Below are 21,998 nucleotides of genomic sequence, written 5' to 3' on the forward strand. Positions count from 1 at the left end.
GGATAGAATGGAGCAGAGTGAGACAGCAGGGTGGAATCAGGGTTGGAAACCAAGGTCATGGAACAGCTGTGGAAAGCCAGGTGTGTACTGTGTGCTTGTGTGTTACTTCTGGGTCCGTTGGAGGGCATGTGTCCAAGGCAGGGTGGGTCCCACTGGCACATCCAGCCCATCTTACCTGCGCAGCCCATCTCTGTGTAACCTCAAGCGTCCAGCCACACCCCAGTGCTCCATGCAGTGTGGAGCTCAGAGCTCTGGGACAAGACATGGGAGCATGTTAGCGCACACGCGTGCGCACACACACACACAGCACATATACATCTAACGTATCACTCATGCAGACACATTGACCAATAGTCCACAAACCTCTGCTCCCCTCTCTCCAGCCACAACAAACTGCTTCCTGGGCCTCCACCACCTCCTTGGGGGAAATTTGGACCCAAAAAGGTCAAGCAACTTCCTTTAGGCCCAGAACAAGTTAGTGAGAGGACAGAGATTGGGGCTGTGTTCTCAGGGGCCCACTCTGAACATTGACAGAAATATGAAAAATATAGTATCCTGATACACATCCCCTTCCTGAATGCTAGCTAGTTGCGTCCCTTTCAGAAACTCGTTTTTTTAGGTGGTCAATCCCTAGGTGAGAGTGTGTATTTTCTCAATAATGTATGAGGCAAGGCTCATTTATGAAGGGCAGGGATAACTGATTAAGTGGAGATGTGAAGGTGTGAGGTACCTAGGGAAAAAAACGATGAAGTGAGTAGGTGAGAAACATAATAGAGAAGTGTGATGGGATTACAAGGAAGAGTTAGGGGGCATTAAAGCCTTAGGAATAAGGTAGCATGTTCTCTTAAGGTAATCGACATGAAATTTAATCTATGAAGAGACACATTCAGATATTAAAAATTGACTTACAACTTGGAAAAAAAAAGAAAGAAACTCGGTTTTTTATTTGACTGTTGCTGAGAGATAGGTCAAGATCCCCTAGCCCCCAGTGACTATCCAGTCTCCTCTTGGATGCCTCATTGATGAAGAACTCATTACCCCATGGCACTCCATCAGGATTGGACAGCTCATTCAGATCATTTTATTCATTCAAGAAAAGCTTCATGAGGGTCTACTATGGACCAAGCCATGATCAATATAGCAGAGAGCAAAGTGACATCACTGCCCTACAGAGCTGAAATTCTCATTGGCAAGAACAACCAGTACAAGCCTGTGATCTCTAGTTAGGTGATGAAGAGTGTTATGAAGAACATAGGACAGGGGCTGCAGAGAGATGAAGGGCAGATGGTGAGTGGGAAGTGTCATTCTAGATGGAATGATCGTGGTGGGTGGGTGTCTCTGAGCAAGACTGGAAAGACAGCCACATAGAGAACCACCTGAGTGGTAAGGGGAGAAAGTTCCAGGCAGAGAAGATGGTGAATGCAAAGGCCCTGTGGCAAGAACATGATTTCTGTGGCATATTCAAGGAACAGAAAAGATGGTCCGAATGATCCAGCATGTAGCTTTCACCAGACCAGCACCCTACATCAGGATGGAGGGTGGGTGCACACATATTTTATAATCTCTTTCTTCATGACCCCCTGAATCCAGAGCCCATCTGGTGGTCACTGTCTGCTGTGCCTCAAAGGCATCCAGATGGTCAGTGTGAGGCTGAGATGGTGAGAGGGGGCAAGAGGAGCTAAGTGCCACTTATCAGCCTCTGGGGTCCCATGGGGATGGATAATCAAGGGCAGGGTCAGTGGTTCTGACCTTTCACATTCCCCGACCCCACCCATGTCCATCCTGGGCCTAGAGAGTAAGTAAGCACTTACAGCTTGCTGGCCACAGCTGCCCATCTCTGTCCCCAGAGAGAGCATGGTGGCTCCTTCCGGTCTCTGCTCCAGAACTCACAAGCTCTGGACAGCCACTCAGCACACAGCAGTGCCCCACTGGGCCTCCCTGCAATTTACAGAACATGTCCTGCCCCTTGGTCTATTAGCTGCTTTCAGCATCCTACTTTCAGATGTCACCACCTCAACTTCACAGGTGGACACCAAGGCTCACAGGTGGACACCGAGGCCCAAAGGTGAAAAGCAACTTGCCAGTGGGACCGAGGCAGAGAGAGAACCTTGAATCTGAGTCTTTCTGTTAGCTTGCTTCGTACTGCTTCTTCCAAAGCAGTTGGTGGCTGCTGGACTCCAAGGCCTGATGGCTGCTCTACCCCAAGGCTCAGGCTGCTACCGTAGACTCTATGTGTATACCCAGGGACCAGCCTCCCCAACTCCAGCAGCAGGGACACATCTAAGAGACTCTAGGGGTCAGTGTGGGGCAGGAACTCCAGGGACCAGCCAGGAAAATTCTCTCCATCTTTACAACCATGTCTCTGAGTTCATGTTCAGCTCTCTGCCCACCTCAATGCCATCACCACCAGAGCAACTAATGTGGAAGGGTGGACTGTCACTGAGTTCACCAAGGATGCTGGGAGGGCAGGCGTTCTGGTGGTTAAAGCAGAGGGACTCAGAGGGACTGGGCAGTTCGGGCCCACCAGCAGTGGAAGAAAGATGAGGCTTTCTGCTCCTGCAAATTTACAGCTCAGAAGCCATATATATACAGGGTTGCTATGAATCATAACCAGCTTGGTAGCACTTCACAACCACAACATGTATATGAAGGAAACGCTGGTGCCTCATCATAGGGAGTTTTCAGTTCACTGTACCTGGGAGGAAATGGGTGTGAGTGTTTATGAAACTGTCAAGGTTTAACATTGTTTTTTGCCATCCAGTTGATCAGACTCATAGCAACCCTACAGGCAGAGTAGAACTGTCCTCATCGGGTTTCCAAGGCTGTCAATTTTCATGGGAGCAGGTCACCAGGTCTTCACTCCTACAGCATAGCTGGTGAGTTCAAGCCACTGACTGAGCTGCAAGTAACCATCATAGTGCAGACTAGCAGTCTCCTGCTTGAGACCCAGCTCTGGGCAGGGAGTCACCCAGTGTAGACCAGCTATGTAGATCACACTTGGCTACATGCAAAGCCCCTACACAAGGCAGAATCAGGGAAATCCCACCAAAGGAAAGCAAAGCTATATGGAAGGAGCAGAGTGGAGAGTGGGACCCTACCCAGAGAAGCAATGATGCCTGAGATGGAGGTAGGGATGATGACATGGAGAGATGGAGCAGTTGGGGATTTTAGACCCAGAGAGAGAGGGGGGCTGTGTGCTGACGACCGGGGGGCAGGCTTGTATTGTATAACTTTTGGTTGGTTGATGATGCATGGAGGGGATTGTAACTATGGCAATGAAACGATATATGATAGGATGAATGTAAAACTAATGTTCTCCCATGTAAACGATCACATAATTCACAATAAAACATTTTTTTAAATTTTTTTAAAAATAAAGCTATATGGAAACTCTGAGGAGCTGAGGCCCCATCATCTTGGAGGGCTTCATGGAGGTGGCATTTGAGCTGGGCCTTGTGGGAAGATTCAGATTTGGACGTGTAGAGATGAAAAATGAGAGCATTGGATGGAAAGGCACCCAATGAGCACAGGAGGGAAGAGCCTATGATTAGCAACAACCAGTACTAAGTGCAGCAAGCTGTCCAGTTGCACTAGAGGCTGGGGCTGGGCCAGAGGAGTCCTGGGGAGGGAAACTTAGAACCACACTACAGAAGCTCCTCATGCCACACTCAGGCCTGGGGTGAGTGGGGGTTTGATTCTATAAGCAGGAGATTTGTTAATAATAACACCCTCATTTTTAAGGTGAGGAGCGTGACTCAGGGAGCCCATGGGAAGATCCAGAATTGGATCTCAGCCCTCAATCCTACATCCTGGATTCTTCCTATTCCTTGAAAGTGGCCAATAAGCTTTGAGCTGTGAGTGTATGAAAGAAAAACAGATTGCTGTGTGTGGGAGGGGGATACAAGAGAAGGGGGTGAGGTGGAGATGGGGAACCCAGTTAGGAGGTGTCTTCCTTATCTAGTGCTGCTATAACAGAAATACCACAGGTGGGTGGGTTGAGCAAACACATTTATTCTCAGTTTAGAAGGCTGGAAGGCTGGATTCAGAGTCTTGTCTCCTTTCAGCATCCGTAGGCCCAGCATTCCTTGGGCATCTCCCTGGGTCTTGACATCAATCTTTCCCTGGATCTAGGTGCTTTATTCACACTGCAGGAACCCCACGTCCAAAGGAGTACTCTTCTCTTGGCTCTTCTTTCTTGGTGGTAGTGGGTCCCTCGTTCTCTGCTCACGTCTCTCCTTTTATCTCTTGTAAGATCAAAGGCGCTACATGCCGCATCCTTGAGACTCTCCTACATATTGGTTCTGGGTGATGGTGGGACTAAGAGTGGTGTAAAGTACTGGTTGCTATGAGTTGGAACCGACTCCACCGACTCCACAGCACACTACCACCACCACCAAAGTACTGATGCCCTGATATGGCACTGCTCACCCCAAGGTCGGCGGTTCAAACCCACCAGCAACTCCTCTAAACTCTTCTATATACAGAGTCACTGTGAGTTGGAACCAACTGGATGGTTTATCACATGAGATCACATTACAGGGGAACGTCACATAACTGCCAAACCACTGAGCATCATGGTCCAGCCAAGCAGACGTGTTTGCAGGGGGAGGTGGGAGGACACAGTTCAATCCATGACAGGAGGTTATATATAGTACCAGTGCAATTGGATAAGACCAGATCAGGAGCAGCGGCCTGGGGATAGACAAGAGGGAACAGCCTAAGACATGCTGGAGAGTCACAGGTGGGACTGCTAGAGTTGGTAAATTCTGGGATGGGTGGGGACAGACTGCTCTCTGAGAGGAAGGAAAAGTGGAACAAGGCCCACATTTGGATTGGGAGTCGGAACGTGCCCTGTTTATGCTATGTGGGAAGAGGCAGCAGAGAGAAGCTGGGGTTCCCTGGGGCCCTGCACCATCCTGTCAGTCAGAGGCCCCAGGTTCGAATTCTGCCCCTGGCTCTTTCCTCCTACTTGTCATTCAGCACCTTGAACCTTAGTTCCTTTTGCTGTAAGATGTAAGAACGGGCACTTTAATATCAGAAGCTATGGGCAGAACGCTGGTTGATTGCTCTGAAGATTAAGTAGAAACAGTGCTGAGCACTGAGAACGGAGCACAGCAGACAGGGCTACTAACAGGAAGCCACGCTTCCTCGGGCCACACTCGGCTCTGCACATAAGCCCGGGATGTCTTCACGCTGGCACTTTGAGGCCACAAGGATTATCAGACTCATCTCATAGATGGGAATGGCATCTCATGCAAGCCTCACAGTGCTTTGCCCTTGGGTTAGTTTTCCTCCAATTTTCGAGAAGGAAAGGAAGCAGCAATGTAGGGTAGTGAACACCCCAGCAAACAAGGGGCCAGGCTGGCAGCCCAGGCTAATGGGAAGCCAGCACCTTGTCCCAGCTGGACAAAGGGGGGACTGTCTTTTGTAAGGGTGGGAAGGATAGAGGCTGATGCACCCTAGGATCTGCATGGGAACCTTTTCTGACCTCTGGACCTCTTTGCTCTGTCCCCAGCCTCCAGCCGCTCCCACCCCACCAGCCCCAGCCCAACCGGACCCCAGACCAGCCCAGTACTGCCGGTCAGCTACCGTCTGTCCCACACACGGCTGGCCTTCTTCCTGAGGGAGACGAGGCCCCCACCACCCACGGCTGCCAATGGCTCCCTTCAGCGTTCTGAGCCCTTCGTGGTGTTTCAGACCAAGGAGCTGCCCGTCCTCAACGTCTCCCTGGGGCCCTTCAGCACCAGCCAGGTGGTGGCGCGGGAACTCCTGCAGCCGTCCAGCACCCTGGACATCCCTGAGCGCCTAACTGTTAACTGGAAGGTGCGGGCGTTCATTGTCCGCGCACGCGTGCCCGCCTCGCAGCCCGTGGTCCAGGTGCTCTTCTATGTGGCGGGCCGGGACTGGGATGACTTTGGCGTCACTGAGAGACTGCCCTGTGTCCGTCTACACGCCTTCCGGGATGCCCGGGAAGTCAAGAGCTCCTGTCGTCTCAGCGGAGGGCTGGCCACCTGCCTGGTGCGGGCCGAGCTGCCCCTGGCCTGGTTCGGGCCCCCCACCCCAGCCTCGCCACCCACTGCCCGAAGAAAATCGCCGGATGGGCTGGAGCCTGAGGCAGTGGGGGGCAGCCAGCAAGCTGAGCTCTACTACACTCTTCATGCTCCAGATGCCTCGGGGGCCTGTGGGGGCACACGCCGGGGTGTCGGGCCTGGGGCAGGGGCTCGGGCTGAGAGCCCCACCCAGCACCCCCTGCTGCGAATCGGAAGCATCAGCCTGTTCCGTCCACCGCCCAGGAGAACCCTACAAGAGCACCGACTGGACAGCAATCTGATTATCCGCCTGCCGGACAGGCCCCTCAAGCCAGGGGAAGTGCTCAGCATCCTCTTGTACTTGGCCCCCAACTCCTCTTCTCCCTCCAGCCCCAGCGTGGAACATTTCACACTGAGGTAGGGAAGGTCAAGACCAAATGCATTACCTGACTTCTTGGAGGGGGGCTCCCAGGCCTGCCTGTCCAGCATCCTAATTAATGCCAGTTCTTCCATTGAGCAGCTGAGCAACTTCAGGAAGATTCCTCACCTATTTTAACCTCAGAGTTCAGCATTCTTATCTGTCTAATGGGCACAAAAATTCCAGCCCCCGTCCATCTTACCTCCCATATTTGGCATTGTGTAGTGATAAAGGGGGACATATCAGTTTTCACAAACATGGGTGTGTAGAATGATAGAATTAGGGCTGAGGAGGACACTTAGGCCTTAGTCAATGCAATACTACCATTTTGTAGATAAGGAGACTGAGGACAAATAGCAGAAATGGAGATCCGAGAGCAGCTTCTTGCTTTGGAGCCAATGATGAACAGGAATATGTGCATGTGTTGGGATATTTGCCCCAAATCCTGAAGTTGGGAGAAAGTTTTTCCATTTTTCTTTCCATACTCTAAGCAGAATACAGTTCTTGAATTCTGAAACCCCTTAACTCATATCACGTCCCTACAAAACGTAAGTATGTCTCATAGTAGGAACTTGAGGTTTGGGTGTTTGGGGACATAGGAAAAGTCCCTACCAAAATGACTCGCTTCCAAGCATACACATGGAGCTTGAACCACCTTTAGTTTCCAATTTATCTGAAATTAACCGTCTCTTACGTGTTCCATCATGAAGTCTAAGTGTTGCTAAAAGGGTCATACCTAATTCAATGATTGACACCTCAATGTGTCATCAGAGGTCTTGGATTGCATTAAGAGGACTAGGGCACATAAGATTAAGGAAATGATAATTCACCTTGCCTTCCCCTCCTCCCCCCAAAAAAACGATTACCATAGAATCAATTCCAACTCATAGAAACCTTACAGGAGGAAACAGAGCTACCCCATAGGGTTTCCAAGGCTGTAAATTTTACCGAAGCAGACTGCCACATCGTTCTTCTGCAGAGTGGCTGGTGGGTTTGAACCATTGACCTTTCTGTTAGCAGCTGAGCACGTAACCACTGTGCCACAGGGTTCCTTCACCACCCTGCTTTAATTAGTGTCAGAGGGCAGCTGAAATGTATAATATATTATACATGGGAGGGTATGACAAAATATATTGCTGGCTACCAGGATTCCAGTTAATATGTGCACAGGTTCGTTCCAAACAAAACATGTCTCTGAGGTTAGTGGATAGCTGTAGACACATTCTCTTAGTAAACACTTAGTCTCATTAGGGTGTCTTCAAAAAAAGCAGTCCACTCAAAATAGGTCAGCTTGGAAGATTATGGCAACTGTTATTGGGAATCCCAAAGGGGTGATCTAGATGGATTTTCTCAAAGGACACAGACGATCACAGGGTCTTGTGAAGCAATTTTCAAAACTGAATACTGCATTAGTGGGAAAAAGACCAGAAAAGCTGTGCTGAGGAACTTTTTCCCATCATGACAATATACCTGCTCATTCATTGAGAATCACATTGGTAAACTTTGCCTCGTCCACCGTACACTCCTGATCTTGCCCTTCAGACTTCTTTTTGTTACCCAACACGAAGAACATTAAAAAGAAACACGATTTGAGTCCCTCAAGGATGCCACAACTGCTGTTTTGTAAATTTAAGAGCTCATAATTCTTTGGAGAAGGGTTGTTGTTGTTGTAAAGTGCCTTCGAGGTGGTTACAATCTATAGCGACCCCGTATAGGGTTTCTAAGGAGCAGCTGGAAAGCTTCAACTACCAACCTTGCAGTTCAAACCGACTTTGCAGTCCAGCACATTAACCCACAGCGCCAACTACCTTCAGAAGTATATATAAACCTAGATGGAGGATATGTCGAGAAACAGTAGCTTCACATTTTGACATTTAATAAAGGTTTCTATGAGTTTGTAGCAATGCTTTCTGGCTTACCCTCGTAATGTGCTCAAAGTATCCAGAGGCGGCCAACCAGGACATAAGGTTACCTGAAACCATAGCAGAAAGTAACAAGAGGAATTGGAGACTTTAGGCCTGAAGGAGTGAAGTCTCCGGGGTACCTGCTCCCCTCTGCAGGGATCTGGAGAAATGGTCCAGTGAAGACGGAATCAAGGAAGTTAGTCCTATCTTGATCCAGAAGACCTACAGCTGTTATATTGCAGCTACATACAGAGGCTTTCTGGGAAAGGAATAGGATGTGTGTGGTAGTGAGTTCTCTGTCACAGAGCTATACAAGTGGAGAGGCTTGTCAGGGATGTGATAGAAGGGATTGCAGTTTTCACTGGTTGAATTTTCAGAGGCCTCAGCTAGGTTCCCCAGATGAGTCTAGAACACAAGACTATGGGCTTCCCCTATACTCAATCCCACCCTAGGAGTGGCGTCCAGATGAACCCTACCCTGACCATCTTCCTCTTCTTCCTACCCGTTGGTCCCCAGGGTGAAGGCCAAGAAGGGTGTGACCCTTCTAGGCACCAAGTCTCGGAGTGGCCAGTGGCACGTGACCTCAGAGCTGCTGACTGGAGCAAAGCACTCCACAGCCACCGTGGATGTGGCCTGGGCCCAGGGCACACCCCTGCCCCCCAGGTGAGCCTGGAATGGTGCCTCTGCCCACCTCTCTGCAGGATATGCACCTGGGAGACTGGGGGTCCTGGATGGAGGAGGCTGGGGCTTGGTTTGCGGGGACTCTGGAGTCCAGGCCTCTGTGGGCTAGAGGAGACCTCAAAGGAACTCAGCCGGGCAGGCAGCCAGGGATTGGGAGCCTTCATCCTCGACTCTGCTCCCTTCCACACCCCTGACAGGGAGGGCCAGGGGCCCCTGGAGATCCTTCAGCTGGACTTTGAGATGGAGAACTTCACCAGCCAGTCAGTCAAGCGGAGGATTATGTGGCACATCGACTACCGTGGCCACGGTGCCCTCCCTGATCTGGAACGGGCAGTCACTGAGCTGACGGTCATCCAGAGGGATGTGGAAGCCATCCTGCCCCTGGCCATGGTGAGCAGGTGGGGCCCCGGGCCACTGGGCGGGTGTGTCTGAGCATGTGTGTGCATATGTGTGTGTGGAGATGGATATAGGTGTGGGTGTGAGCTAGAGTCCAAGTGTGTGACTGTCCCTCAGCCCCCGAACCAGGCAGGCCCTCACAGGAGGCAGGCGGTGCTTGAGGGGAGATGAACAGCAGACTGTGGGCTGCGGAGGTGGGGGAAGTCACCACCAGGGGCCACTTAGGGAAGATTCTCGGAGGACATGGCCATACAGTGGAGCCTTCAAGGACTAGCACAGTCAGAGAAGATGAGGAGGGTACCCTAGGCAGGGGGGGGGCACATGGACAAAAGTGCCACATGGACATATGGGCTGTTTGTTCCAGGAAGCAGCGCATTTAGAAAGAGTGATGTGGTGTGGTGAGGATGGAGCTGTTGTCCAGGGCCAGATGAATGGCCAGGGCACCATTTGATGTTACTGTATGAGCCCTGAGCAGTGTGGCAGGGTTTTGAGAGAAGACAGCAGGGGCTGGGGAAGGAGTGTTTTCTGACAGAGTGGCAGTGGTGAGTGGACCTTGAAGGCTGCTCAGGAGCCAGAAGAGCAGGCCATCGGAGAAGGGATGGGAGGCTGTCCCTGCACAAGGGTACTTGGGAATGTGAAGCCAGGATCAGCAGAGCACTCTCCCTGCACAGGACACAGAGATCATCAACACAGCCATCCTGACGGGCCGGACAGTGGCCATCCCCGTGAAGGTCATTGCCATTGAGGGGACGGGGCTCGTCCTGGATGTCTCTGCCCTGGTTGAATGCGAGTCTGACAATGAGGATATCATCAAGGTGAGCTTCCTGAATGGGGTGTCCAGTCCAGAGGAAAATTCCAGGCAGGTGCCCATGGCATGTAAGAGGGAGGAGGGAGGCTGAGAGGAGGCAGAAATGCTGTGAGCATCCGTTGTCCACCCTAAGTGGGGTGAGGGAAAACCCGAGGTACTGCTCCTGCCGGTGTTGAAGGGCTACCTGTACAAGACTGTTTGGCAGACCAGAAGGGAGCAGGCAGTTAGCAGTTTCTGTAGAGCCAATGTCAACTCATCACAATACAGACTTTCGATGGTTAATTCTTCAGAAGTGATGGTCAGGCCTTTCTTCCCAGGAGCCTCTGGGAACCACTAGCCTTTCAGTTAGCAATGAGTACCACCCAGGGATTCCAAAACTCAGTCCAGCAAGTGATTATCAAGCATCTGCTGTGTGAGAGACTCTGGACGAGGCAACAGGGTCACATAGATATGTGGGCCCCTCAGAGGCATAGTCTGAACCCAAGGTCACCCGATGGAGAAACTCACACTTAGGAAGTCTCAGGAAGCATGAGGTTAGGCCAGGAGTGGAGGTTGTATGGGGAAGGACATACCCCAACTCCTACAATTCCTGAAGTTCCTCCCAGCCATGAGTGGGTCCTCGCTGGGTGGGGAGGGGGGGAGGGGCTCCAGAGTTGCCCCCTCCTCTGGCTTTGGGCAGTGGTGGGCCTTGAGATGGGGACAGTGAAATAGGTTAACGACATGAGTATGCCCAGTCCTGGTACTTGTAGCATGGGCAAGCCTCCAGTAGGCCCCCAAATCAAATGGTTAGACAAAGGAATCTGTTTCCTATTCCTATAAATAATTTAGCTGCAAGAGAGTGGGAAGAGGTGGATGTGTGGGCCCTCCTCCTTCCTGCTCATTGGGCTCCCTCATCCTTCTGGGTCACCCCACCCATCCCTAATCCACAGTGCCCTCTAAATAAGCGGAAAGATGGCTGGCTCTGTAATACCCCATCACCTCCTTAGGAGCAGGAGCCGGGCCTCCACTGGGGGCTGTCCCCTGCTCTTGGCCAGTAACTGGGAGAAATGGGCCTGTCCCCAGGGGACCCATTCTCTGCCACCCTGAGTCCCCTCCCCACCCTACCCCAAAGCAGGCCAGAACAAAGTCATGATGGCTGAGATACCAAGAGGAATTAATGGTGATTCTAAAATGCAATTTGTTACCATTTTCAGTGAAATACACCCCGATGCTTTATGGAGTTTGCCAACATTCTAAATGGAATGTACCAGCTTTCAGATGAAATTCTCTGCCTTCTGAAGCGGGAAATGAACATTTCTGGCAGGGACATTGTCCCCACTTCCCTCCGCCTACCCCTCTGAGATGATTAAGAGACATAGCGGGTGTGGGACAGTCCAGGGGTTCAGCACCAGCACCTTCTCCGCCCCCCTGGGCTTCACGATAGACCATCCCCAAACACAGGGCCTCATGTATGTGCACCTGTCAGTAGCACCCTTCCAAAAATCACACGGTTCACTCCAAGGTGTGCCAGGTGCAGGGAGGGGCACACCTGACAGCTATACCCATCTCCATTTGCCTTCAAGTAAGCAGGCACAGATGGTCATTCACCAAGATGTGCTGAGAGGTATGTGCCCATTCAGAAGACCTGCAGGAAGGCAGGTTGATCTCCACGTGGGTATGCCATTGGTGGCAGCCTCGAGTGTCTCTCCTCGAGAGATTTGTCCTGTCTCCTGCCCATCACATCACACTCCACCTTTTCTGGGGCTGCTCTGCTCAAGACACCATGGAGGAGACACACCACTGTGCCTCACTGCTCTCCTTGCACCTCACCTCCCTCCCTGAGCCCCACTTCCTACTGAAGGCTGATGTGCCGCAGGGGGCGGGGATCCACTCTGAGAGGTCCCCTCCAAGGTATGGTCTTGCCTCTGGTAAAACATTTGCACATTGGCTTTGTGCCAGGGAAGAGAGGCCGCCCAGAGGTTGTCTCTGAAGAGATGGAGTGGACTCAGGACACAATGAAACTGATTGCTCCCAGAAGGTGTAGTGCCTTCTCCCTCCTTGCCTTCACCTCTCTCTGGCTCTGCTTGTTAGACTGAAGCCCCCTGCACTACCCTCAGGAAAACTTGTGGAGCAAAACATGCCCACTGTCCCTCCCTTTCCTCAGGTGTCCAGCAGCTGTGACTACGTGTTTGTGAGTGGCAAGGAGTCTCGAGGGTCCATGAACGCCAGGGTCATCTTCCGCTACGACATCCTCCATGCGCCCCTGGAGATGACGGTGTGGGTTCCCAAACTGCCCCTGCACATCGAGCTCTCGGATGCCCGCCTCAGCCAAGTGAAGGGTTGGAGGGTACCTATCCTCCCTGACCGGAGGTACAGCACCCCCTGCCACACTCACAGGGGAACAAAGCCTAGGTGCAATCTTATCTGTGTGTCTGCAGAAGGCCTTAGTAAATACAGACAATCAGCTGTCAGTTAGGCCATCAACAAACACATACTGAGCAGCTACTATGTGCTGGGCACTGCTTGAAACATGGAGGCGAGTGTGATCAGTGCCTGGCCCAACCAAGCAGGGAAGACAGTCACAGACATGGTGGGACTCAGAGAGCCCAGTGTGGGGAGTCTCAGGCAACACAAAGGATAGGACCACCCCTTCCTCCAGGAGAAGGCAAGGCAGGCTTCCTAGAAGAGGTGACTCTTGAACTAAGTCTTAAAAAACCAGTAGTCATGGAACCATCCCCAGCTCATGATAACTCCATGTGTATTAGAGTACAACTCTGCTCCATAGAGGAGTCAATGGCTGATTTTTCAGAACTGGGCTGACAGTCCTTTCTTCTGAGGTACTTCTAGGTGGCCCAGAACCTCCAACTTTCTGGTTAGCAGCTGAGTGCATTAACCATTTCTACTACCTAAGGACTCCTTGATCTTAAAGGACTAGTTTAAAAGTGGTGGCTGGGAAGACAAAGGGAGAGAGAACAGTCAGACAAACAGGACACAGACCAACATAGACGTACACGTTTGCCTACCCTGGGCATACCAGGGGCACACTCACACCCAGACTTCCTTGCTGGAGTACAGGCTGAAGATCCAAGGGCCCATCTATGGGACATATTGATGTTGTCACTGCACGCCACTCAGCCCCTCAGAGCAGCTGCAGAGATGAGCCCGGCAGGAGGAGAGAAGAGAGGGAGAGTAGCAGGCAGCTGAGAGCAGGATGGGGTGAGGCTGGAGAGAGAAGTAGGTGGTTAAAGGAAACAAGCAACCAAGTGAGATTGGGGCTCAAATCAATTCAGAAGAAATTTGGAAAAACACATCAGGGTATACCAGAGCCTCTTTAAACTTTTAGCTTGCATGTGAACCACTTGGAACTCTTAATTAAAAAGTGCAGACTTACATTATCTCTAGGGCAGAACCTGTGTTGCTGTATTTCTGGCCAGTTCCCAAGTGATGCTGATGCTAGGCTTTGAAGTCAAAATTGCTTGGATTCTAACCCCCACTGCTATTTACGAGCTATGTTACCTTGGGCTACTTACATAGCCTCTTTGTACCTCAATTTTCTTATCTGTGAAATGGGTATGAAGCACCCACCTTATGAATGCTGTTGGTATTATTGTTAGGTGCCGTCAGTTCCGTACCTACTCATAATGACCCTATGCACAACTGAACAAAACACTGTCTGGTCCTGCACCAACCTCACAATCGTTGCTACATTTGAGCCCACTGCTGCTGACACCGTGCCAATCCATCTCGTTGGGGGTCTTCCTCTTTTTCTCTGACCCTGCACTTTAACAAACATGGCATCCTTCTCCAGAGACTGGGTTTTCCTGACACTACCTAAAGTTAAAAAAGATGAAGTCTGGCCATCCAGGCTTGCAAAGAGCATTCTGGCTGTACTTCTTCCAACACAGATTTGCGTGTTCTTCTGGAAGTCCTTGGAACCTTTAATATTTTCCTCCAACACCACAATTCAAATGCATCAATTCTTCTACAGTCTTCCTTATTCACTGCCCAGCTTTCACATGCATATGAGGTTATTGACAATACCATGGCTTGGGTCAGGTGAACCTTATAGGATGGTTGTGAGAATTAGACTAACCTAGGTTAAAAAAGCCCTTCCTCTGTATTAATGAATACCCTGATCTTTTCATCCTTCTGAAACATGAGCAAAAGTTGCCCCAGATACACCCTTGTCTTCCTCTCTTCAGAGCACTTTCATGGCAGTGAAACTCCTAATTTTAGCATCTTTGGAAATCTGGATAGGCTGAGAACTTCCCCCACTCAAATCCTGCTTTGTTTTTGCTAAATATTTCTCCCCTCAATTTCTCTCCTTCCTCTTGCATTTTACTATAAGCAGCAAGAAGAAACTTTCTTCAGCATCTTCAATACTTTGCTTGGAAACATCCACAGATAAATATCCAAGTTCATTGCTTATGAGTTCTGTTTTCTACACAAATGTAGGGTCAGATTTAGCTAAGTTTTCGGACATTTAGATAACAAGGATCTCCTGCCCTCCAGTTTAGAACTCAGCCCAGTGCTGGGCACACATGCAGTGCTGGAGGAGAGGTAGCGTTTGTTAGTATTTGACGCCAGTGATTTCCTGGCTTAGGTTAGGCACAGCAGAGACCGGAGAGGTACCAGGGAGCATCAAAACTGTAACTCCTGGAAAAGGCTTGCTGTTTGCAGAGTTTCCGGTCATGGAAGGTTGTGGAGGAGCCAGCAGGTCAGAGTGAAGGGACTGGCTTGTTCAGGGTGAAGCACCTTCAGCATGGCCAGCCCTCACCCCGTGCCCCCCTAACCAGGTCAGCCCGGGAGAGCGAGGATGAGGACGAGGAAGAAGAGGAGCGGCGGCAGAGTGCGATCCGAGGGTGTACCCTGCAATACCAGCATGCCACGCTGCAGGTCTTCACCCAGTTCCATACAACATCATCTGAGGGCACAGACCAGGTGGTCACCATGCTGGGCCCAGACTGGCTTGTGGAGGTCACTGACCTGGTCAGTGAATTCATGCGGGTAGGCGACCCCAGAGTGGCACACATGGTGGACAGCAGCACGCTGGCAGGTCTGGAGCCGGGCACCACCCCCTTCAAGGTAGGCACGGGCTCTACCCCAGCACAAAGGGCAGTGCCCAGGGTCTTGGTGACCTGAGGGCAGAGAATGTAGGTGTTCCTATGAGAAGATGTCCTAAGTCAGGCTCTGGGGGCAGATCCCCACCCCCTGATCAAACCACACTTTCTTCCATGTGAAACTGCCCCTCCATATGAAACTCCACCATTCTGTTCAGCTTTGAGGAGAATTCTTGCTCAATGCCATATCAACTGTCAGCCTCACTGTGCTTAGTGTTAGATAACTAAAGCAGATCCCTCCCCTAGAGCACGTGTGGAGGGAGAAGAGGGGCCCTACAAGGCAGGTAGAATAATTCTGAGGTTGAGGAACTAGTTGTGTGCTATAGAGCCGGTTCAGACTCATAGTGACCCTGCACAGGGTTTCCAAGGCTGTAAATCTTTACAGGAGCAGAAAGCCTCATCTTTCTCCCACAGAATAACTGGTAGTTTCGAACTGCTGACCCTGAGGTTAGCAGCACAACTTGTAACCACTATGCTACCAGAGCTCCTGACAGCTGGGTATCCAGACAGAAATCATCCTCTGCAGAGATTGTGAATAGTGGTCTAGGGACTGGAATCTACCAGCAGGTGTGCTTTGTTTGTAAAGAATTGAAAAACTAGTTTACTTGTTTTGAAAAATCTGCATTTCTGGTTTTACAAACAATCAGGCAATACTGAGCCTGAAGTCTGACAGCAACCATCAGCTGGGTTCAGTATTTCAGTATTTGCCCCCTTGACATGGACATAAATGCTCCCATTTACCCCAGTTCCCACTACTCTCTTTTGTCTCCCCGACATTAAGGTTAAATGGCAATTGCTATTTATCACCATGAAGGACTAGTGTGGCATTGTAGGATAAACACTGGACTGCTAACTGCAAAGTTGTCAATTCAAACCTACCATCCACTGACTCAAGAGCACTTGTTGTTAAGTGCCGTCGAGTTGTCTCCAACTCGTAGTGACCCTGTATAGGATTTTCAAGGAACAACTGGTGAGTTTCAGCTGCTGACCTTGCAGTTCAAACCGACCTTTTTGTCCAGTGCTTATCCTACAGCGCCACACCAACATTTGATCTGCCCACTGTTCCTACCTGGCTCCTGTGGCCCCTGGACCTTGTTCAGCCTCTGGGCTCCAGTTCTTGGTCGCAGATCTCAGGCAGAGTACAGGAGGCTTCCCTACCAGCCTAGCCACCTTGGCTCCATTCTAGCTGTACTGAGATTCATCCTGGGGGGAGGGGTGGGAGCTACTGTTTTCCTGACTCTCTCACTCCTGTCCCCCTCTACCTCAGGTGGTGTCCCCGTTGACAGAGGCTGTGCTCGGGGAGACACTGCTGACAGTGACAGAGGAGAAGGTCAGCATCACACAACTGCAGGCCCAGGTGGTGGCCAGCCTTGCCCTGTCCCTACGGCCGAGCCCCGGAAGCAGTCATACCATCCTGGCTACCACAGCAGCCCAGCAGACTCTCAGCTTCCTCAAGCAGGTAACTTGCTAGGCAAGGTGTTTGGGGTCTAGAAAGAGGACTTGGGGCTTGGTGGTCCCTCTGCCATGAACATTCCCCAAACGAGGGCTTTAGGTCCTGAAAGATCTAGTCACCCTTTGTGTCCTACACATCTGCCCTGCCCCCGCCCCACACTGTCTGCACAGAGGGTCTGGCCACAGCCTTGCTTGCTGCACTTGCTACACTGAGATGTTCCTATTCAGGATTCTCCTCCTGGATTCTCAGAGGGTCCACCAGCTCTGACCCCACCCACTGAAATTAGGAACCCCAATTACAGACCCCACTGTCACTGGCCACAGGACATAGATGGAAAGGTGGCAGGTGGGAGACCTGGGAAGTGGGAAGGCAGATGTTGAGCACTGAGCCAGAAGTCCTTGGCCTCGCCAGTCAAGTCCTCTGGACCCTAGTCCCTCAGCTCAGGAAGGACAATTCCCAGAAGGTTTTAGCCAATAGAGAGAGAGTTTGAACGGGCTTATGTATTGTCAATTCCCAAGAGTCTAATGAGTCTAATGGAAATATGGGCCTGCCCCTGCAGCACAAGAGACTTCAGCTGGACCCAAAGCTGAACTTACCTTCAGCTCTTCAGTGTGAGAGGGGTCCAAGGGGGCAATGAAGTACAGGGGTAGTAGGAGGCCTGGATGCCATGCCCTGCAATTGGGCCTCCCACATCCTGCAGAGGAGAATGTCCCTGCGTGCCTGCCACACTCAGGCAGGCATGTCTCAGCACTGGGGATACAGTAGAGTGTGGGATCTAGCAGGGAAGCCAGCTAGCACTAGCTCTCTGACTCCTGTCGTTTCCTCCTCCTCCAGGAAGCCCTCCTGAGCCTCTGGCTCTCCTACAGCGATGGCACCACGGCCCCACTGTCCCTCTACAGCCCGCGAGACTACGGGTTGCTGGTGAACAGCCTGGATGAGCATGTAGCCACGGTGACACAGGATAGGGCCTTCCCGCTGGTGGTGGCTGAGGCGGAGGGGGCAGGGCAGCTCCTTCGTGCTGAACTCACCATCGCTGAGAGCTGCCAGAAAACCAAGCGCAAGAGCGTGCTGGCCACCACGCCCGTTGGCCTGCGGGTACACTTTGGGCGGGACGAGGAGGACCCTACTTACGATTACCCAGGCCCTAGCCAGCCAGGGCCTGGAGGAGGCGAAGACGAGGCCAGGGGAGCTGGTCCGCTGCGTACCGGGGTTCCCCCCGCAGAAGGCCCGGGCAGGGGTACTGGCAGCCCCGCCATACCGCCCACCGAAGACTTCCTGCCACTGCCCACGGGCTTCCTGCAGATGCCACGGGGTCTAACGGACCTGGAGATCGGCATGTATGCGCTGCTGGGCGTCTTCTGCCTCGCCATCCTCGTCTTCCTCATCAACTGCATTGTCTTCGTGCTGCGCTACCGGCACAAGCGCATCCCACCGGAAGGCCAGACCAGCATGGACCACTCTCACCATTGGGTGTTTCTGGGCAACGGGCAGCCGCTGCGGGTGCAAGGGGAGCTCTCTCCGCCTCCCGGAAACCCACTGGAAACCGTGCCTGCCTGCTGCCACGGTGACCACCACAGCAGTGGCAGCTCGCAGACCAGCGTGCAAAGCCAGGTGCACGGGCGCGGCGACGGCTCCTCAGGGGGCTCGGCCCGGGACCAGGCCGAGGACCCCGCCAGCTCGCCCACCTCCAAGCGCAAGCGGGTCAAGTTTACCACCTTCACCACGCTGCCCTCCGAGGAACTGGCGTATGACTCGGTGCCTGCCGGCGAGGAGGATGATGAGGACGAGGAGGACCTGCGTTGGGGCTGCCCAGATGTGGCCAGCTCCACGCGGCCCGCCCCACCCCCGGACCTGCACAATTACATGCGCAGAATCAAAGAGATTGCGTAGAGGCTCCGTCGGAGTGACAGGGGGCACCCCCGACGTGGGGGCTGTTCTATTGGAACACAGACGGGACCTCCCGCGCTGGCCGGTTGAATCTGGTTTTTATACTTCCCGCCCCCCCCCCCCACAGCTTTGCTCTGTCCGGGGTGGGGCCGCCTAGTGTCTTGTCCTTTCGCCTGACACCATTACCCTCTTCTGCCCTCTGCAGGTGGAGGCGCCTTCCTCCAGTGGCTTGCAGGAGGAAAGGAATCCCAACCGTGTTTGACCCTTTCCATACCTCCTCCATCCTAGGCAATCCTCCTGCCCCAAGAGTGAGGCGAGGAGGCCAAGCTTGGGGCGAGGTGGACCTACACTGTGCCCCCACCCCTGCCTCCTGTGTCCCCTGTCTTCCCCCTGTGCGGGGAGGGGAAACTGGGGGGTCTTGTGTCCCATGCACAAAGACTTTTTTCAAACCAATATTCAGGGATTTTTGTCCTGCAGGGTGGGGAGGTGGCCGTTGCCTGCTCTGCCAAGGACCATGCTGTGGAAAAAATATTTGGGGGGGGGGGGCACAGTTGTAGCATCTACTGGCTTCCCCGGGCCCTTCAGTCCCTTCCCAGCACCTGGCAGCTGACTGCAGAGGGGTCTGGGCCAAGCTAGACACCTTCTTGTACCCTCAGGACTCTTTCCATTGGTCCAAGGGCTGTAGGCGAGGTCCTAAAGGGGAGGAGCCCTGGATCTATCCCTGACCTAGCCACACCCCAGAGCGTCAGAGTCTGGACAGGCCCACAGAGGCCTGGGTGCCCCTTGCTGACCTCACAACACGGTCAACTCCAGCCTTAGCCACCCTTATTTCTGCTGACCACACCTTTCTTCTGCAGGGGGCAGGGGGACAGCCACCCATCTCCCCACAGAACAGAAGCTGGTGGGAGGGGGACAAGAGGCATTAGTGGGTGCTGTAAGAGACCTTGGGGTGGGCAAAGGCTGATGGAAGCCTGGGTGTGTCCTCCAACTCCCATTCCCATGGGTGATTTTCTCTCGGGTTCTACCCACCACTGTGTCAGATTTTTCTTAAATAAATGGAGGTGACCAGACTCGGGTGGGGGCCGCAGCTCCCAGAGAACAGACAGAACATGGTGGCTGACTGTGTCTTCCTTGTGCGCACACGTGTTCACATGTACACATACACATCCTGTGGCTACATTAAAGGGCCTGCTCTATCTCCCCAGCATTCCAGTCCCCTGTCATCGCCTCTAGGGGCCCACCATGACTGGCTCAAAGAGGAATGGGCAAGCCTCAGGAGCTCCAGAGACAAGCCTGGGGTTGAGTGGGGCACTCAGAAAAATAAAGAGAAAGCGAGAGACAGAAAGGATGGTGGTGGAGGTCGTTGAGTTCAAGGCTGTTCTCAGAAGAAAGTTCTTCCTGATCACCCCCTTAGGGACCCTCCCTCTCTTCCCCAAGAGGCCTGCCCTACCCACAAAGGGATCTCCACATCAAAGGGTCAGGCAGGAAGGAATCCAGGTGTGGTCTTCCACAGCAAGGGTCTGGCCCATAACCACTCCTGATGTATGTGTGCATTCTAGAATCCCATGGCCCAAGGAGGCTGCTCCTTAGCACAGGCAGCCACCTAGGGTTGCTCAGAAGTGAGTCCAGGGAAACTGTAAACTGGAGCAGTAGTAACCACATCTGTCCCAGAAGGGAGCCCAGCCCTCGAGGTTCGCTGCAGTGGAGGTGCGAGCACATGCTATTTATTGCCCGTTGCAAAGGAAGCCTGGCCTCCACCACTGTCTGCAGCTCTGAGTGATAAGAGTTCTGCTCAGCATCCAATAGCAGACAACATGCTGCTCTGCGCCTTGTCTGCACAGAGCACCAGGCACCTGATGCAGGGAGAGTCTCAGTGGTGCAGTTTGCCGCCTCCAGGTCAGAAGTGAGTGTGTCTGACCATAAAGGCATGTGAGGCCAGCAGGAGAGCTGTGCCCAGAAACACAGGGAGGGTTCCAATGGGGTCTTTCATTGAGTTTCCACGACACCAGACACCTGCTATTCAAATAAGCATTGACTAGGAAGGAGAAAGATGAGGCTTTCTGCTACCATGAAGATTTACAGCCTCGGAAATGCAGAGTCACTATGAGTCAGAACCGACTCTATACAGAGTCACTATGAGTCGGAACTGACTCCACGGCACATAATAACAAGTATTCCCTGGAGCCCTGGTCTGATGCTGCCCTTTGTGGCCAGACACTGTAGAATAATAATGCACTCAACTGGAAGATCGGTTTGAACCGCAAGGTTGGTGGTTCAAACTCACCAGCCGCTCCTCGGTAACCCTACACAGGGTTGCTATGAGTCAGAACCAACTGGACGATGACAACAGTACTCCCTGGTGGTGCAAAAGGTTAATGCTCTTGGCTGCTAACTGAATAGGTTAGATATTTTAATCCATCCAGAGATGCCTTGGAAGAAAAATCTGGAAGTAGATCTACTTCTGAAAAATCATCCACTGAAAACTCTGTGGATCACAGTTCTACTCTGATACACATGTGGTTACCATGAGTCAGAGCCAACCCAATGGCAATTACATTTTTCATCAGCTCCTACAGAGTCTTGGTGTGGCGCTGTGGATTAATGCGCTGGACTGCAAAGTCATCTGAATGGCAAGGTGGGTGGTTCAAGCTCACCAGTCACTCCTTGGAAACCCTATACAGAGTTGTTATGGGTCGGAATTGACTCGACAGCACTCAACAACAACAGGGTGGGGGGCCCAAGCAATTTTTTTTTTAAATCCTTTTTGTCTAATATGATATCTGAGACTATCAAGTGCTCAACAAATATGTGTTAACTAAGGAGCCCTGGAGTCCTTGTGTGGTGCTGTGGGTTAATGTGGTGGGCTGCAAAATCTGCTTGAAACACAATATCGAAGGTTCAAGTTCACCAGTTGCTCCTCAGAAGCCCTATACAGGGCCGCTATAGGTTGGAACCAACTCAATGGCACTTAACAAGCAGCCCTGATAGCAAAGTGGATTATGAGCTGGGCCGCTCAAGGTCAGCAGTTTAAATCTACTAGCTGCTTCGTGGGAGAAAGGTAAAGCTTTCTGCTCTCGTAAAGATTTATAGCCTCAGAAACCCTGTGCCTGGTCACTATGAGTCGGAACCGACTCGGTGACACACACCCACAAAGGCACACACACAAACTGTAAATGGCTTTCACATAGTTCACAGTTGAGGATTTTCGGTACTTGACACCTACCAATGTAGAAACTCACAAGTTGTCTAAGTCATTCCTTTGCAGTTCTGATAAGAGAGGAAAATGGTGTGAGCAAGAAAGACTATCCCAGCTTAGCTGGCTG

General features: G+C 52.0%; 1 protein-coding gene across 1 annotated transcript; it reads left to right on the forward strand.

Moving 5' to 3' along the window:
• Positions 1-1,116: 1,116 nt before the first annotated feature.
• On the forward strand, positions 1,117-18,678 carry TMEM132E (transmembrane protein 132E). The gene is made up of 10 exons (XM_006833617.1): positions 1,117-1,222; positions 5,516-5,973; positions 6,244-6,446; positions 8,868-9,014; positions 9,230-9,422; positions 10,100-10,243; positions 12,380-12,585; positions 15,012-15,300; positions 16,603-16,794; positions 17,623-18,678. The coding sequence occupies exons 1-10, from the start codon at positions 1,117-1,119 to the stop codon at positions 18,676-18,678; spliced, it is 2,994 nt and encodes a 997-aa protein (XP_006833680.1).
• Positions 18,679-21,998: the final 3,320 nt, after the last annotated feature.

The sequence above is a fragment of the Chrysochloris asiatica genome, unplaced genomic scaffold, assembly GCF_000296735.1.
Source record: "Chrysochloris asiatica unplaced genomic scaffold, ChrAsi1.0 scaffold00007, whole genome shotgun sequence".
NCBI lineage: Eukaryota > Metazoa > Chordata > Mammalia > Afrosoricida > Chrysochloridae > Chrysochloris > Chrysochloris asiatica.

Excerpts from the sequence above, each read along its gene's own strand:
- TMEM132E (XM_006833617.1), top strand. The coding sequence starts at position 1,117 with ATGGACCAAGCCATGATCAATATAGCAGAGAGCAAAGTGACATCACTG. Across the intron at positions 10,244-12,379 it reads ACAATGAGGATATCATCAAG|GTGTCCAGCAGCTGTGACTA; the intron begins GTGAGCTTCCTG and ends CCCTTTCCTCAG. Across the intron at positions 12,586-15,011 it reads CCTATCCTCCCTGACCGGAG|GTCAGCCCGGGAGAGCGAGG; the intron begins GTACAGCACCCC and ends CCCCCTAACCAG.